The 14,103-nt window shown below is 66.9% G+C and overlaps 4 protein-coding genes across 6 annotated transcripts; 2 read left to right on the forward strand and 2 right to left on the reverse strand.

The window, feature by feature from the left end:
* Nucleotides 1-755: 755 nt before the first annotated feature.
* Nucleotides 756-4,309, reverse strand: CABP4 (calcium binding protein 4). Its single transcript, XM_005528953.3, has 6 exons — nucleotides 3,266-4,309; nucleotides 2,193-2,223; nucleotides 1,869-2,012; nucleotides 1,684-1,793; nucleotides 1,096-1,243; nucleotides 756-1,015 (listed from the first exon to the last, which is right to left on the reverse strand). The coding sequence occupies exons 1-6, from the start codon at nucleotides 3,515-3,517 to the stop codon at nucleotides 987-989; spliced, it is 714 nt and encodes a 237-aa protein (XP_005529010.1). The 5' UTR covers nucleotides 3,518-4,309; the 3' UTR covers nucleotides 756-986.
* Nucleotides 4,310-4,354: 45 nt separating this feature from the next.
* On the forward strand, nucleotides 4,355-8,339 carry CORO1B (coronin 1B). Its single transcript, XM_014257831.2, has 11 exons — nucleotides 4,355-4,440; nucleotides 5,244-5,446; nucleotides 5,526-5,648; nucleotides 5,725-5,854; nucleotides 5,925-6,106; nucleotides 6,318-6,437; nucleotides 6,512-6,616; nucleotides 6,692-6,837; nucleotides 6,925-6,982; nucleotides 7,280-7,573; nucleotides 7,766-8,339. The coding sequence occupies exons 2-11, from the start codon at nucleotides 5,246-5,248 to the stop codon at nucleotides 7,886-7,888; spliced, it is 1,482 nt and encodes a 493-aa protein (XP_014113306.2). The 5' UTR covers nucleotides 4,355-4,440; nucleotides 5,244-5,245; the 3' UTR covers nucleotides 7,889-8,339.
* On the reverse strand, nucleotides 5,921-14,058 carry RPS6KB2 (ribosomal protein S6 kinase B2). 3 transcript variants are annotated; one of them, XM_088057448.1, is made up of 15 exons: nucleotides 13,931-14,058; nucleotides 13,270-13,304; nucleotides 13,066-13,186; nucleotides 12,912-12,980; nucleotides 12,700-12,847; nucleotides 12,387-12,444; nucleotides 12,202-12,302; nucleotides 12,038-12,128; nucleotides 11,864-11,954; nucleotides 11,633-11,740; nucleotides 11,484-11,546; nucleotides 11,339-11,416; nucleotides 11,157-11,264; nucleotides 10,970-11,082; nucleotides 5,921-6,051 (listed from the first exon to the last, which is right to left on the reverse strand). In XM_088057448.1, the coding sequence occupies exons 1-15, from the start codon at nucleotides 14,000-14,002 to the stop codon at nucleotides 6,015-6,017; spliced, it is 1,293 nt and encodes a 430-aa protein (XP_087913574.1). In that variant the 5' UTR covers nucleotides 14,003-14,058; the 3' UTR covers nucleotides 5,921-6,014. The 3 variants fall into 3 exon arrangements, with proteins under 3 accessions (XP_087913574.1, XP_087913573.1, XP_014113312.2); XM_088057447.1 differs by lacking the exon at nucleotides 5,921-6,051 and adding an exon at nucleotides 10,114-10,571 and having other exon boundaries at nucleotides 11,157-11,261; XM_014257837.2 differs by lacking the exon at nucleotides 5,921-6,051 and adding an exon at nucleotides 10,114-10,571 and having other exon boundaries at nucleotides 13,931-14,005.
* PTPRCAP (protein tyrosine phosphatase receptor type C associated protein) lies at nucleotides 8,472-9,929 on the forward strand. Its single transcript, XM_088058043.1, has 2 exons — nucleotides 8,472-8,599; nucleotides 9,172-9,929. The coding sequence occupies exons 1-2, from the start codon at nucleotides 8,597-8,599 to the stop codon at nucleotides 9,748-9,750; spliced, it is 582 nt and encodes a 193-aa protein (XP_087914169.1). The 5' UTR covers nucleotides 8,472-8,596; the 3' UTR covers nucleotides 9,751-9,929.
* Nucleotides 14,059-14,103: the final 45 nt, after the last annotated feature.

The following is a 14,103-nucleotide window of genomic DNA, read 5'->3' on the forward strand; positions in this document are numbered from 1 at the left end:
TGGGGTAGGGCGAGGGTCCAGCCCCTCCCTGCGACTGATTTGGGGGGGGGGATGGAATCCCCTACTCCTGTAGGGATCTTGAGTGGCAGCACCCAAACTGGGACTTGAACCCCGTTCATGGGATTCTTCAGGAGCCACCTTGTCCACTCCCCTGGTTCTGCTGCCCTGTGACAGATGGGGGGGATTGAGGGGTGTCTCCTGTGTCCCCCTGTGTTCCCCACTGGATTTGGGGTGCTGGGGACGCCCTGGGTGACTTTTTGGGAGGACCCTTGACCTCTTCCAAGGGACCTGGTCTGAGGGGGAGCATCCAAAGAGGGGAGGTCCTGAATGGCCTTGGGACCACCTGGGGCGGGGATGTCCCAAGGGATCGTGGGGATGCCCTGCGTGTGTCACGGGTCCCTCCATGCCCTGCCCTTCCCCATGGTACGTGGCCTCTGATTGGCTAGCTGGCATGAGAGGCGCGTGCTGATTGGTCAAACCCTTGCCCTCCCTCGCGCTGATTGGCCAGTTGATTAGAGCGGCTTCCCGGGGGCTGGCGTTTTCCCGCCCACCTTGAATTGGAGCGTGCTGATTGGTCGGCTCATCGCAGCGGGTCAGATCCAGCCAATGGGAGGGCGCGGTCTGGCCCTGAAGCCACGCCTTCCGGCAGCCCCCACCCCTCGTCCCCGTGGGACCCCGCTGTCCCCCACCCCCGGGGTCGGGGGGGACACCGGCCCCACTTCCCTCCCCCCAGCCACCAGACACGTTCCTCCAGCTCCGGCCAAAGGGCTTTATTGGGTCCCCGGCCTCCGCTGGCTCTGCCACCACAGCCGGTGGCTTTTGGGGTCGGGGGTCTCGCACCTGCCCCATTCCCAGACGCTCGGCTCCAGCTGTTCCCTCTGAACCCTGATGTTGGCAGAGCTCTCGGGTGGGTTGGCCGGGCAGGGAGGGTCTGAGAAGGGGTTTGGAGGGGTTATCCGGGAGTCCCCTCCTGCCCGGTGTCTGCGTTACCGGGACGACAGCATCATCACGAACTCTGCGGGGCGAGGAGGCCACGTCAGGGGACCCGAGGCTCAGCCCCTGCCGCGGCCCCCCGGGGAAGGGGGGTCCCCTCACCGTCGAAGTCCACGTGACCGTCCCCGTTGAGATCCACGTCCTGCAGGATCTCGTCCACCTCCTGCGCCTTCAGCTGCTCTCCCAGCAGCGCTGCGATGGCCTCGCGCATCTCAGCCGTACTGATCTCCCCGTCCCCGTTCATGTCGAACTGCAGGGTGGGGGTCACCCTCCCACCACGGCCACTGGCACCCCCCCAGCTCCAGTGGTCACTCTGCGCTTGTGGTCACCACTATGGTCATCATTCCCCCCTGGTCACTGTTCTCTCCATGCCTGTGGTCACCCCATGGACACTGTTCCCTCATGGCCACTGTCCCCTCCATGTCTGTGATCACCACCATGATCACTGCTCCCCCATCATCTTCCCATGGTCAGTGTCCCCTCCATCGGTCACCCACCTCGGTCACCCCCCAGGTCACCATCTTCCCTTGGTCTTGTCACAACCACCATCCCCTCCATGCCACCATCATCATTGTCCCCACCAGGATCTTTCCAGGGCCACTGTCCCCACCACGCTCGTGGTCCCCTCATGGATGTGGTGCCCCTGAGGAGGGGACACCATGCCTGCTGTCCCCATGGCAGTGGCCATACCTCGCGGAAGGCGATCTTGAGCTCCCTCACGCCCACCATGTGCGCCGTCTCCTCCCGCAGCTTCGGGCCCATCATCTGCACAAAGTCTTCGAAGTCCACGCGGCCGCCCACTGCGGCGGGAAGGGGACACCCTCAGCGCCCCAGCGACTCCCTGCTCCCCTCCCCGGCGCCCCGACCCCACTCACTCCTCATCTTGATGTGCTGGGAGATCTCGATGAGCTCCATCTCGGTGGGCATGTACCCCAGCGTGCGCATGCACTCGCCCAGGTCCTTGTAGCTGATGTAGCCATCCTGGTCCGTGTCAAACTCCTTGAAGGCGTCCAGCAGCTCTAGGCATGGCCACAGGTGGGGACAGGGAGATCAGACAAGGAGGGTCACACAGACACGTGTCACCCCGGGGCAGGTCCTTTCTTGGATGTGGGACACCCCTCCATGGCCACGTCCCCATGGCAGATCCCTCCATGAGGATGTGCCCCCCCATTCCCCTAGGCCTGTGTCCCCCACCTTACCATCCAGCTCCTCCGGTGACAGCTCCCGCTCCTGCATGGGACACACAGAGGGGGTGACAGCAGAATGAGACCCTGCTCCATGTCCATCCCCCCTCCTTGCCCCCAAACCTCAGTGTCACCTTTGTTAAGCGCGGGCCAAAATTAACTCCAGCAGAGGATTAATGGGATTGAAGGCAAAGCCCCGCCCTGCCCTGTGCCTGCGCCTCCCACCTGCCCTGCCCCGGTCCCCATGTCCCACCTCCTGTCACCCACCCCAGGGGTGTCCCACCCCGGGACCCCCAGGCTCTGGATGGGATGTGCTGGGTAGCCACAGGTGCTGCCGAAGGGGTTTGTACTGCAGAGGTGGGGAGGCAGCATTTTTACCCACACAGAGCTTGGCTGCCCCTGTCCAGGATGTCCCCTCAGTGTGTCCCCTCTGTCCCCAGGGCCCTGGAGTATTCCCAGCATCCATGTCTCATCTATCCCCATGATCCCAGGGTGTCCCTGACTGTTCCCAATGCCCCATATCCCTTTCATCCCCAGGTTTCCAGAAGGTTCCTGAGCCCATTCCCACTGTCCCCATGTCCCCATCCCTGGGCTCCCAGAGTGTCCCTGAGTGTGTCCCCACTGTCCCTATGTCCTTTTAATCCCCAGTGACCCAGAGTGGCCCTAACCATGTCCCCAGTGCCCAACATCCCCTCCATCCCCAGGGTCCTGGAGTGTCCCAATCCCATCTTCACTGGCCCCATGGCCCCTCCATCCACAGGGCTCTGGAACATCCCCATTGTCCCCATCCTGCTGTCCCCAGGCCCATCCCGACTGCCTCAATGCCCTCTTCATCTACAGGGCCCTGGGCTGTCCCTGCCCCCGTCCCCACTTTCCCCATGTCCCTTCCATAGCCAGGGTCCTGGAACAGCCCCACTGTCCCCATCCCCACTGCCACTATGTCCCCATGTCTCAAATGCTCCTCGTCCCCTCCATCTGCAGGGTCCTGGACTATCCCTGTCTCCATCTCCACTGTCCCCACATCCCCTCCATTTCCAGGGCTCCTCCATCCTCACCCTCATCCCCATGTCCCCTCCTGGTGTCCCCACCTTGCCAAAGACGGTGTTGAGGAAGGGAGAGTAAGTCTTGGTGGCAGCAGCGTGGGGGTCCACGGGACTCTTCTTCCCACTCTTCTGCCCGTGGCCACCGTGCCGGGACTCGGAGCAGGAATTCTTGGGGGCCGGGGCACCGACGTCCTCGGGGGCTTTGGGGGGTATCTCCCCCTCCTCGTGCCCCCCTTTCCCCTTCTGCGGGGGCTCCGTGTCCTTGGGGGTCCCCTTGTCCCCGCGAGAGCGTGGCATGGGGCCGGGGCCGGGTGGGCAGCGGGCGGGCAGGGAGCGGGACCCCGGGATGGCCGAGCCGGAGGAAGGAGCAGAGAAATCCTCTTACACCCCCCGTGACCCCTCCAAACTCCCCCCGCCGTGGGCCCGGCAGGGCAAAGCCAATTAGCGGTGATTAATGGTAGGAAACAGCCACGGCCACCGGGCAGAGCCACGCGGCCACCGGGCCCCGGCCACCGGACAGGTCCCTACAAGCGTCCCGGGGTCACCACCGAGGCCCTGAGTCCAGTGGTGACACCCCACAGCCACCAGTGTCCCCAGCATTGCCCAGTGCTCCCACCGGTGACACCCCAAAGCCACCACAGTGTCCCCAGACAAACCCACATCCCCAGTGGTGACCTCGCAAGGCCACCACTGCGTCCCCTCAGCTGGCACCTGCCCCTGAGCTCCCCCCACCTCTAAGGTAGGTCCATTTATTGTCACCCCCCGGATGGGGACTGCTAGGGTGTCCCCAAGACACGACTGGGTGGGCACGGGATGGCACAAGGGGCTCCAGAGGGGAGGGACACCCTAAAATGAGAGCAGGGAAGAGCCCGGCCCGGGGAGTGACCCTGGCTGCTGTGTCACCCTGGTGTGACACCGGGGACGGCACTGGCGGGGGTGACAGCCTGCCAGCAGCACCCCGGTGTCACTCGCTGCCACTGTCACCTCTGTGCCACCCACTGATGCCGTCCACCGGTGCCCCATCCACGGGGTACCCCTGTCGCACGGGTGTCCCCCGTATCCCCGCAGGGTCCCGCTGCCCCCGGTCCCCCCCCGCCGGTCCCCCCGCCCCGAGCCGCGCACGCGCGGGGCGGCCCCGGTCACTTCCTGCCCCGCCCCCGCCGCCGCCGCCGCTCCCGCCGCCCCCGACACCGGCACCGGCCCCGGGCACCGACCCGCCGGTGAGTGCGGGCACCGGCACCGGGCACCGACCCCCGTCCCGAGCCGCCGGGCACGGCCCCCGCGGGACCCCCATCCTCCTTCCCGGGGCAGCCACGTCCCCGTTCCCTGCGGGGCCACCCCCTGCCCCTGTCCCCATCCCTTATCCCTGTCCCAGTCCCTGTCCTCATACCTTGCGGGGCCACCCTATCCCCTTCCCCGTCCCTATCGCCTTCCCCGTCCCTGTCCCCATTCCTGTTCCTGTACCAAGCGTGGCCACTATCGCCCCCATTCCCGACCCCGCCCCCGTCCCCATCCTTGTTCCTGTCCCCATCCTTGTCCCTGTCCTCGTCACTGTCCCCATGCAGAATGAGGCCACCACTGTCCCCATTCGTGCCCCCCCCTTCCCTATCCTGGTCCCCATCCCTTCCCCCGTCCCTGACCCCATCCCTGACCCCATAAAGCAGGGCCACCCCTGTCCCCTGATCTGTTGGAGCTGTCCCTGCCCTCCTTTCCGTCCCCTTTCCGTGTTCCCAGGAGGACACCCTTGTCCCTGTCCCCATCCTGAATGGGACACTCCCTGTCTCACTCAGAGCCCCCATTCCTAGGATGCTTCCCGAGTTCCCTTCAGGGAGCTGGCAGGGACAGGGCCATGTGCCCCAATTCCTGGCTCCTGAGAGCGGCTGAGCCACCCTTTACCGGGGTAGAAGACAGTGACAAACCCAGTTCAGGGGACACCCCCTTCCCAGGCCACCTCCCTGGTGGTCCCGCCTCCCGTTTTGGGGCATCCCGGCATGCCTGACCATGGGCCGGGGGCGCTCCCCAGCCATGTCGTTCCGGAAGGTGGTGCGGCAGAGCAAATTCCGGCACGTGTTCGGGCAGCCGGTGAAGACGGACCAGTGCTACGATGACATCCGCGTGTCCCGCGTCACCTGGGACAGCACCTTCTGCGCCGTCAACCCCTCCTTCGTCGCCATCATCGTGGAGGCCAGCGGCGGCGGCGCCTTCCTCGTCCTCCCCCTGCACAAGGTGACAGCAGGGTGGTGACACGGGGAAGGGGGGTTTGTGCTGGTGGGTGACCCCTTCCCCGCCGTCACTTTGTCCCCAGACTGGACGCATTGACAAGTCGTACCCCACGGTGTGCGGCCACACGGGCCCCGTCCTCGACATCGACTGGTGTCCCCACAACGACTATGTCATCGCCAGCGGCTCCGAGGATTGCACCGTCATGGTGAGGGGTGGCCCGGGATCCTGGTGGGCTGGCAGGGGTCACCCCGCTTCACTCACTGTCCCCTCTGTCCCCTCAGGTGTGGCAGATCCCAGAGAACGGTCTGAGCCAGCCGCTGACGGAGCCGGTAGTGGTTCTGGAGGGCCACTCGAAGCGCGTTGGCATCGTCACCTGGCACCCCACCGCCCGCAATGTCCTGCTCAGCGCGGGTACGGGGGGACACAGCAGGCACGGGGAGGGGTGCCACGCGGCCGAGGTGACCCCTGCCATGTTCCCCAGGCTGTGACAACGTGGTGCTGATCTGGAACGTGGGCACGGCGGAGGAGCTGTACCGGCTGGACGGGCTGCACCCCGACCTGATCTACAGCGTCAGCTGGAGCCGCGATGGCTCCCGCTTCTGCACCGCCTGCAAGGACAAGAGCATCCGTGTCATCGACCCCCGCCGCGGCACCGTGGTGGCCGTGAGTGTCCCCACCCCTCCGGGGGGCCTGTGTCACCAGGGCACTGCCCTGCACTGGTTCTTGGGGGGAATCCCCTGCTCTTGTCCCTTGGTGCACCCCATTGTCCCGTGTTCTGTGGGTGTCCTTGTCCCCTGGTTCTCCCCGCTGTCCCCTGTCCCTCTGTGCCTGTCCCCGGGGTGCTGCAGGCACCGGTGACAGCCGTGCCCCCCAGGAGAAGGAGCGGGCACACGAGGGGGCCCGTCCCATGCGCGCCATCTTCCTGGCCGACGGCAAGATCTTCACCACCGGCTTCAGCCGCATGAGCGAGCGGCAGCTGGCGCTATGGGACATGGTGAGTGGCACCCCAGGGGTCCCCCGGGACCATTTTGGGGACCCCCATGTGGCTGACACCTCATCCCACCCCAGGAGAACCTGGAGGAGCCCATGGGGCTGCAGGAGCTGGACTCCAGCAACGGGGCCCTGCTGCCCTTCTACGACCCCGACACCAACGTGGTCTATGTCTGCGGCAAGGTATGGAGGCCCCCACCCCACTGGTGGCCCCCCCGGAGCCAGGGACCCCCCAGCTTTGACACAGCGTGTCCCCAGGGGGACTCGAGCATCCGGTACTTTGAGATCACAGAGGAGCCGCCCTACATCCACTTCCTCAACACCTTCACCAGCAAGGAGCCCCAGCGGGGAATGGGCTGGATGCCCAAACGCGGGCTGGATGTCAGCAAGTGCGAGATCGCCAGGTGGGCACGCGGACACGGGGGACGAGGTGAGGGACCCCCCCCCAGCCCCCCCCAAAACCGTCTGTGACGCCTCTGCTCCCCTGGCAGGTTCTACAAGCTGCATGAGCGCAAGTGTGAGCCCATCATCATGACCGTGCCAAGGAAGGTCAGTGGGGATGGGAGCAGGGTGGGGATAGGGGAATGTGGGGTGGGGGCACCTAGTACGGCTGGTGGGAGTCCTCAGGGGGTCTGAGAGGGGTCACTGGGCAGGACTGCGGGCTGTGTGGGGTTCCTGGGCAAGGGGTCCCTAATCAGGCTGGATGGGGTTCCCTGTGGGGTCTGCGTATGAGGTCCCTGAGCAGGACATGGGAGCAATGGGGGGTCCCCAGTGAGGCTGTGTCCCCATGGCGTCTCTCTGGGGGTCGCCCTGAGGACGCCACCCCTCTGACACTGTTGGGGGCAGTCGGACCTGTTCCAGGATGACCTGTACCCGGACACGGCAGGCCCCGAGGCGGCCATGGAGGCAGAGGAGTGGGTAGCGGGGCGCACGGCGGGGCCCGTGCTGGTGTCTTTGCGCCAGGCCTATGTCCCCAGCAAGCAGCGGGACCTCAAGGTGAGCCGGCGGACGCTGCTCCACGACAGCCGCGCCACCGCCACCTCCGCCACCGGGGCCACCACGCCACCCCCCACGCCCCCTGCCGCCCCTGCGTCCACTCGCTTCAGTGCCCCCCCAGTGCTCGGCTCCGGCAACGCCACGGTACGGGGGACAAGGGGGAAAGGGGGAAAGGGGGAAGGGGAGAGAGGGGTGCGGTCGGTGTGGGTGGGGCTGTGGGGTGGGTGTGGTTACTCTGGTGGGCAGTGAACGGGGTGGGTGTGGCAGGTGGGTGGGGCCACGGGGAGTGGGTGTGGCTCTGCCGGGCGTGTCCCGTGTGACGGGGCTGTCCCTCAGGGGGGCCGTCTGGAGGAGGTGCTGCAGGAGGTGGCGGCGCTGCGGGCGCTGGTGGCGGAGCAGGGCCAGCGCATCTCCCGCCTGGAGGAGCAGCTCAGCCGCCTCGAGAACGGCCACGTGTAGGGACCCATCGGGGACCACCGCCCCAGGGACCACGCCTACACCCCAGGGAGCCCCCTGAACCATCTCGCCCCACTGGGGTGCCCCCCTTGCCCCGCTCCGGGCCCTTCTCCCATTGTGGGGCTGGCCGCCCCTCTGGCAGCTCCCCACTTTCCCCCATTGCCTTACTGGGTGCTGCCTCCCCAAGTCATGGACCATTCTCTAACCTTGCCCCCATTCCTCGGGCTGGGGAATTGCTCCTGGGATCAAAGATTACCCCCTGCACCCCTCAATCCCTGTGTGGGGTCTCCCCCCTTTCTATGGGGCAGGGCATGATCTGCCTTCCTCAACTGTGAGATATTGTCCCCCCTATATTTTGGGGGCTTCTCCTCCCCTCCTCCTGTGTCCCCCATCTCCATTCCAGTGCAGGGTCAAAAACTATATTTTCACTCCAAATAAAGGATTTATAAGAAAAGTGATGGTTGCAGGGGCCACCTGGGGGGTGACAAAGTGGGGGCAGGAAGGCGCAGCAGTCACGGGCGGGAGATCAGCGCCTTGGCAGGAAGTGGGGTGGCATGGGGCGGCATTTTGGGTAGCAGGGGTGAGGGGGGTGTAGCAGTCGGCCTCCCCCCGCTCCGGCACATCCGCTGCACGGGGGCAGGAAGTTGGGGGGGGCTCCCCCATCTCAGAGCGTGCCCGCAGCATCGGGACCGGCTCTGGCTGCACCCACTGATGGTGAGCACCCCAAAACCGGGCAGGGTGGGAGACTGGGGAGCTGGGAGAGTCAGGAGTAGGGAACCGGGGTGAGGTTGGGGAGAGTGGGAAGGTAAGGGGAGTATGGAATGTCGGGGGGAAAGGTTGGGGGATAAGGGGAGCCCAGTGGGGTTGGGAGGGAAGGAGGGGGGTTCAGGGGAGCACGGTGGGCTTGGGGGGGGTCAGGTATGGGTGTGGGGTTGGCGGCTGTGCAGCCACATTGAAGACGGCAAGTGCCGAGTTTGGGGGGGTTCTGGAGCTTTGGTAGGGGGTGCTATGGGGCTGCAGCCCTGTGCGCAGGGGCGAGGGGTTCTGAGAGGCTGTGCAGCCATGTAGGGTGGCAGGACCCAGTTCCTCTCCCCCAGCACCTGCAGGTGCTGCTGCACCCGCCACCCACGGCTTCCGTCCCCGGGGGTCACCTCCCCCTCCCTGGCCCTGTCCGCTGCTCCTGTACCTTGTCCCCTGTCCCTGCCGCCCTTTGCCCCGGCCCTTCCCTGCATCCCAGCTCCGGGAAAGCACGTGCCAGGCGCTGACCCCGCTGCCCTCACCCGCAGGCTGGCCCGCGGTGGCACCCGGTGCTGCTGGCGCTGGCGGGGCCGGCGGCGGCCGGGGAGCCCGCGGGGGCCCGCAATGACCGGGCGGTGGCCGCCCTGCTGGGTCTCCTGCTGTGCCTGGCGCTGGGGCTGGCGCTGGCCTGGCACCACCTGTGCCGCCTCTCGGCCGGCCGCTACCACCCCCGGCCCTTGGGCCGCCGGGCGCTGGAGCTGCTGCGGGGACGGTGGCACCGGCTGCGCTCACCGGAGGACCCCGCCGTGGCCCTCGGGGACGGTGACGGGGGGGTGACCGTGCGGGACGAGGAGGAAGAGCTGATGCCCTGGAGCCTGGAGCGGCGGCCGGAGCAGGATGAAGAGGAGGATGAACAGGAAGAGGATGAACAGGAGAAGGATGAGAAGGAGGAGGATGAGAAGGAGGAGGATGAGGAGGAGGCCGAGGCAGCACCACAGGGCGGGGAGAACCTCCTGAGTGAGGGGGAGGCGGCGGGGGGCAGCGCCAAGGCCCTGCTCAGTGACCTGCACGCCTTCTCGGGGACAGCGGCCTGGGGGGACGCGCGGCCACACGTCACTGCCTTGTGACATCATCGGCCTGACGTCACTATCCTTGGATGTCACCTCCCTGCAGTGTCACCGCCCTGTAGTGTCACCGCCCTGCCAGCAAGGGGACCCCTTCTCTGTCCCCTGCCTGCCCCCAGCGGAGGCTCCTGATTGGCTGCAGGGACCTGAGCACTGACCAATAAAAGGGCAGCTCTACCTGATCAGGGGGCGTGGCTTGTAGAGAAGTGGGTGGAGCCAAGAGACGGGTGTGGTGGGTGGGAGGAGCCTGAAAAGGGGCGGGGCATCACACGGGGGTGGAGCCTGGCTCCTCCCTGGTGGGACAACACCCCCACCCTCCCAGCGGGCCCCCCCAGCCCCCCCAGCCCCAGCACAGGGACCACCACAGCCTCAGCAAGTCCTTTAATTGGCACACATCCAGCAGCAGGGCCACACCCCAGGGGGCCACACCCCAAAGGCTGTGCCCCCAGAGGGGCCACACCCCAAAAAGCCGCGCCCACATGGGCACCTCCCTGGGGGTCCACACCCCTGGGGGTTTTCGCCGTGCCCCCAAACCTGGCCGACAGGGGCTGTGCCAGAGGGGAAGAGCCCCCCGGAGCACAAGCAGCACCGTGGGGTCCCCCCCATCCCATGGGGAGCACCAGGCCCCCCTCAAAACCCCCCACCCTCCCCACCCCTACCTGGGCACCCGACCCCGGCCCCCCTTCTGCTTCTTGGCCCCTCCCGAGGGTTTGATGGGCAGGGGGGCTGTGCCCTCGGGCGGGGGGGGCTGGGGGGCCCCCAACTCCATGGGGTCGCCTGGCACCACTGGCTTGAACACCTCGAAGGGGGAGAACTTCACAGGGCTGGGGGGGGGGACACATGAGGGGGTGAGTGGGGCACCCAGGGAGGGCAAGGAAAGAGGGGCAGCCAGTGTCCACAGAGCTCCTTCCCCACCCCCGGAGGCACCAACTCCCCCCATACTCCATGAACCTCCCTTACTATTCATTCTCTGCCTTGGGGCCCACCCTGACTCCCTCACCCCAAAGCACCCCAAACCCTCACCCCACTGCCCACACAGTCTCTCGGTACTCCCAGGATGGGGCAGGTAGAGTCTCCCCACCCTCTATGCGCCCACCCCTTGCAACCCCAGCCCTGTCCCCTGTCCCCACCTTGGTGCCCACCCTGAAACCCCCATCCCAAAGCCCCCCACCCCAAAGCCCCCCACCCCAAAGCATCCCCCGACCCCCCTGTGCCCCAGTACCTGACGGGGGTGCGGGGGCTGCTGTTGAGGCGCCGGGGGGAGCGCACCTTGGGCTGGAAGGAGAACCCCTCCTTGATGCTCTCCAGCACGGAGGGGGCTACGTAGGTGAAACCCTGCGGGTTTGGGGGTGTCAGTGGGGGGGCCTGGGGGTGCCGGGGGTCCCCCCCACAGCTGTGCCCCCCCCTACCAGGAAGGCCTGGTTGGCGCTCTCGCTGATGGCAGCGTCGTCGGGGCTGTCCACGGGGGTCTGGCGGGTGAAGCGGGTGTCGAACTGGCTCACGTCCTCCTCTGACTGCTGCGGGGAACACAGCGGCTGCATTCACGGGGCCCGCCAAAACATCCCCAGCCTCCCCCCACAGGCCCCCATACCAGGCAGGGTTTGAAGGGGGGATCCAGCCTGCGCGCCAGCAGGTCCTCCCAGTTGATGTGGCGGAAGAAGGGCTGTTTCTGTGGGATTTGGGGTGTCAGGCAGGATTTGGGGGGTGTCTCTGGCACCTCCTGCCCACCCCTGTACCTGCACATCGGCTGCGTCACCGGGGCCCCCCCCAACCCGCTGGCTGGGGTTCCGCTTGAGGAACTGGAAGAGAAATAGGGATAGAGATGGGAATGGGGGTAGGACCCACATGGGGGGAGGTGGGGAAAATTGGGGGGAGGGGGGAGGACCTTTTTGAGGAGGTCACGAGCATCGGGTGTCAGGTAGGGCGGCAGCACCAGCTTCCCCTTGAGGATCTTGTCGATGGTCTTCTTGCGGTTCTCGGCGGTGAACGGTGGCTGTGGGGGGAACCGGGGGGCCATGAAGAGCCAGGCTGACCAGAAAGGCACGGGGTCAGCCCCCCAGGCACCCCGGGATGCCCCCCCAGTTCCCAGGGAGGAAGGAGCAGCAGTGGGACTTGCCGATCCGGTGAGCATGTCGTACATCAGGGCGCCCAGGCTCCACCAGTCCACCGCCCTGTTGTGCCCGCTCCGCACCAGGATCTCAGGGGCCCTGGGGGGTGTGGGGGGGGCCCTGAGCGGATGGGAGGCCAAAAAAGACCCCCCAAATTCCCCCCAGTGCTGCATCCACCTCACATGTACTCAATGGTGCCGCAGAAGGTGTGGGTGACGGCTCCGTCATGGATGGACTCCTTGCACAGCCCGAAGTCTGTCAGCTTGATGTGACCTGAGGGATGTGGGGAGCTCAGCACTGCCCCCAGAGAACTCCCCAAACTCCCCAGTTTGCCCCCCAAACCCACCTTGGCTGTTGAGCATGATATTCTCTGGCTTAAGATCCCGGTAGATGATCCCATGGGAATGCAGGTGACCTAGTGCCAGCGTGATCTCGCTCAGGTAGAAACTGCAGCGGGATTGGGGCAGGCTGTGAGCGATGTTCAGGTGACCACCCCACCCACACCCACCACCACCATCACCACATCCCTACCAGGCAGTGTCCTCCAGGAAGATCCCTTCCCGCTCCAGCTGCATGAAGAGCTCTCCACCTGTACAGAGAGCCCGAGAGCGACCCTCCTGAGCCATCCCTGGACACTCTTTAATCACTCCCAGGGAGTATCTGAACCACCCTGGACCCCATGAGCCATCCCTGGACACCCTCCCTGGACACTGCAGCCACTCCAGGTCAAGCTTTAACCATCCCTGGACACCCCAAGCCATTCCTGGAACCCCTCCAGCCTTCCCTAGGACAACTTGTAGCCATTCCCTGGAGTTATCCCCGGGACCCCCGAGCCATCCCGCACCGCTGAGGCACTCCAGGATGAGGTAGAGCTTGCCGCCCGTCTGGAAGGCGTAGATGAGGTCAACGATGAAGGGGTGCTTGACGGCCTCCAGGATGTTCCTCTCTGCCCGGGTGTGCGCTGTGTCCTTGGCGTTGCAGGCGATCTTGGCCTGGGGGGGAGGCGGTGAGCGGGGGGGGTCCCCGGGGGGGCTGGGGGGGCCGGGGCGGCCCTACCTTCTTCAGGACCTTCATGGCGAAGATCTTCCCCGTGTTGGTGCCCTGCACTTTGCGCACCTGGAACACCTGGAAGGACAGGCAGAGAAGGTCGGGGGCGCCATCAGGGAGCACTGAATCCCCCCAGAGCCCCCCAGCCCCACCGTGTCCCCACCTTGCCGTAGCCACCCTTGCCCAGGACGCGGAGCAGCTCGAAGCAGTGGGGGCCGATGTGCTCGGGGCCATTGTTGACGCTGCTCTCGGAAATCTCGATCTCTTCATAGTGTCCCACCGGCCTGGCAGGAAAGGGGGTGAGCAGGGACAGCCCCCCGCCTGTCCCCTGCCTGCATTACCCCCAAACAAGCTGTCCCCCACTTACTCCAGGCCGTTCCCCCGTGGCTCCAGCTCCATGTCCTGCGGGACAGAACTCGCGGTCAGTGGTGGGCAAGCGAGGAGCAGAAGGCAAGGGGACGCATGGCAAGGAGGGGACACAGGGCAGGAAGGGGAGACACAGCAGAGAGCGGACCCGCGGCAGGTAGGGGACACACGGCAAGGAGGGGAGCCCCGGCAGGCAGGACACGGGCAGGACACGGGCAGGACACGGGCAGGACACGGGCAGGACGCGGCAGCGCGGGGCGAGGCAGCGCCGAGCCGGCCCAGCCGGATGTTTTGGGGCCGAGGCCGGGCCCTGCCCAGCGGGAGCCGCCCGCTGCCCACCCGGGATCCGCGGCTGCCCGCGGTGCCCCGGCGCCCCGTCCCCGCGGACAGCCCGGCTACACCCGTGTCCCGCCACTGGCGGCACCCTGTCACTGCCCCTGTCGCTGTCCCCCCAAGCCCCTGCCCGCCCTTCCCGGCACCGAGCGGACCCCACGCACCCCCGACACCCTCGGTCCCGCTGTCCCCACCGCGCCCCGGTGCCGCTCACCGCCTCCACCGCCCGTCCCGCTCCCGGTGCCCCCCGTCCCCGCGGCTCCCCCCGCCCCAGCCCCCGCCGCCGGTCGCAGCCCCGGTGCCCCCCCCGCGCCCCGCTGCCGGCTCACGGCGCCCAGCTCGGGCTCGTCCCCGTCGCTGCCCTCCTCGGTCTCCAGGTCGATGTCGAACACCCCCGCCATGACGGCGCCCTGCCGGGACCCCCGGGGACCCGCCCCGATGGCCACACCCCCAATAGCGGTCACGCCCCCGCCACGCCCCCCGTGTCACCGCCTTATCGGGG

The sequence above is a fragment of the Pseudopodoces humilis genome, chromosome 7 (genome assembly GCF_049639895.1).
Source record: "Pseudopodoces humilis isolate 2021_Gansu_Grassland_sample_001 chromosome 7, ASM4963989v1, whole genome shotgun sequence".
NCBI classification, from domain to species: Eukaryota; Metazoa; Chordata; class Aves; order Passeriformes; family Paridae; genus Pseudopodoces; species Pseudopodoces humilis.

Coding starts and splice junctions, on each gene's coding strand:
- CABP4 (XM_005528953.3), bottom strand. CDS start 3,517: ATGCCACGCTCTCGCGGGGACAAGGGGACCCCCAAGGACACGGAGCCC. Junction 2,224..3,265: donor TCAACACCGTCTTTGGCAAG/GTGGGGACACCA, acceptor TGTCCCATGCAG/GAGCGGGAGCTGTCACCGGA. Junction 2,013..2,192: donor GTCACCGGAGGAGCTGGATG/GTAAGGTGGGGG, acceptor GGCCATGCCTAG/AGCTGCTGGACGCCTTCAAG.
- CORO1B (XM_014257831.2), top strand. CDS start 5,246: ATGTCGTTCCGGAAGGTGGTGCGGCAGAGCAAATTCCGGCACGTGTTC. Junction 5,649..5,724: donor CCGAGGATTGCACCGTCATG/GTGAGGGGTGGC, acceptor CTGTCCCCTCAG/GTGTGGCAGATCCCAGAGAA. Junction 7,574..7,765: donor TCGGCTCCGGCAACGCCACG/GTACGGGGGACA, acceptor GCTGTCCCTCAG/GGGGGCCGTCTGGAGGAGGT.
- RPS6KB2 (XM_014257837.2), bottom strand. CDS start 14,002: ATGGCGGGGGTGTTCGACATCGACCTGGAGACCGAGGAGGGCAGCGAC. Junction 12,848..12,911: donor CCATGAAGGTCCTGAAGAAG/GTAGGGCCGCCC, acceptor CCTCCCCCCCAG/GCCAAGATCGCCTGCAACGC. Junction 11,417..11,483: donor GTGACGCAGCCGATGTGCAG/GTACAGGGGTGG, acceptor CAAATCCCACAG/AAACAGCCCTTCTTCCGCCA.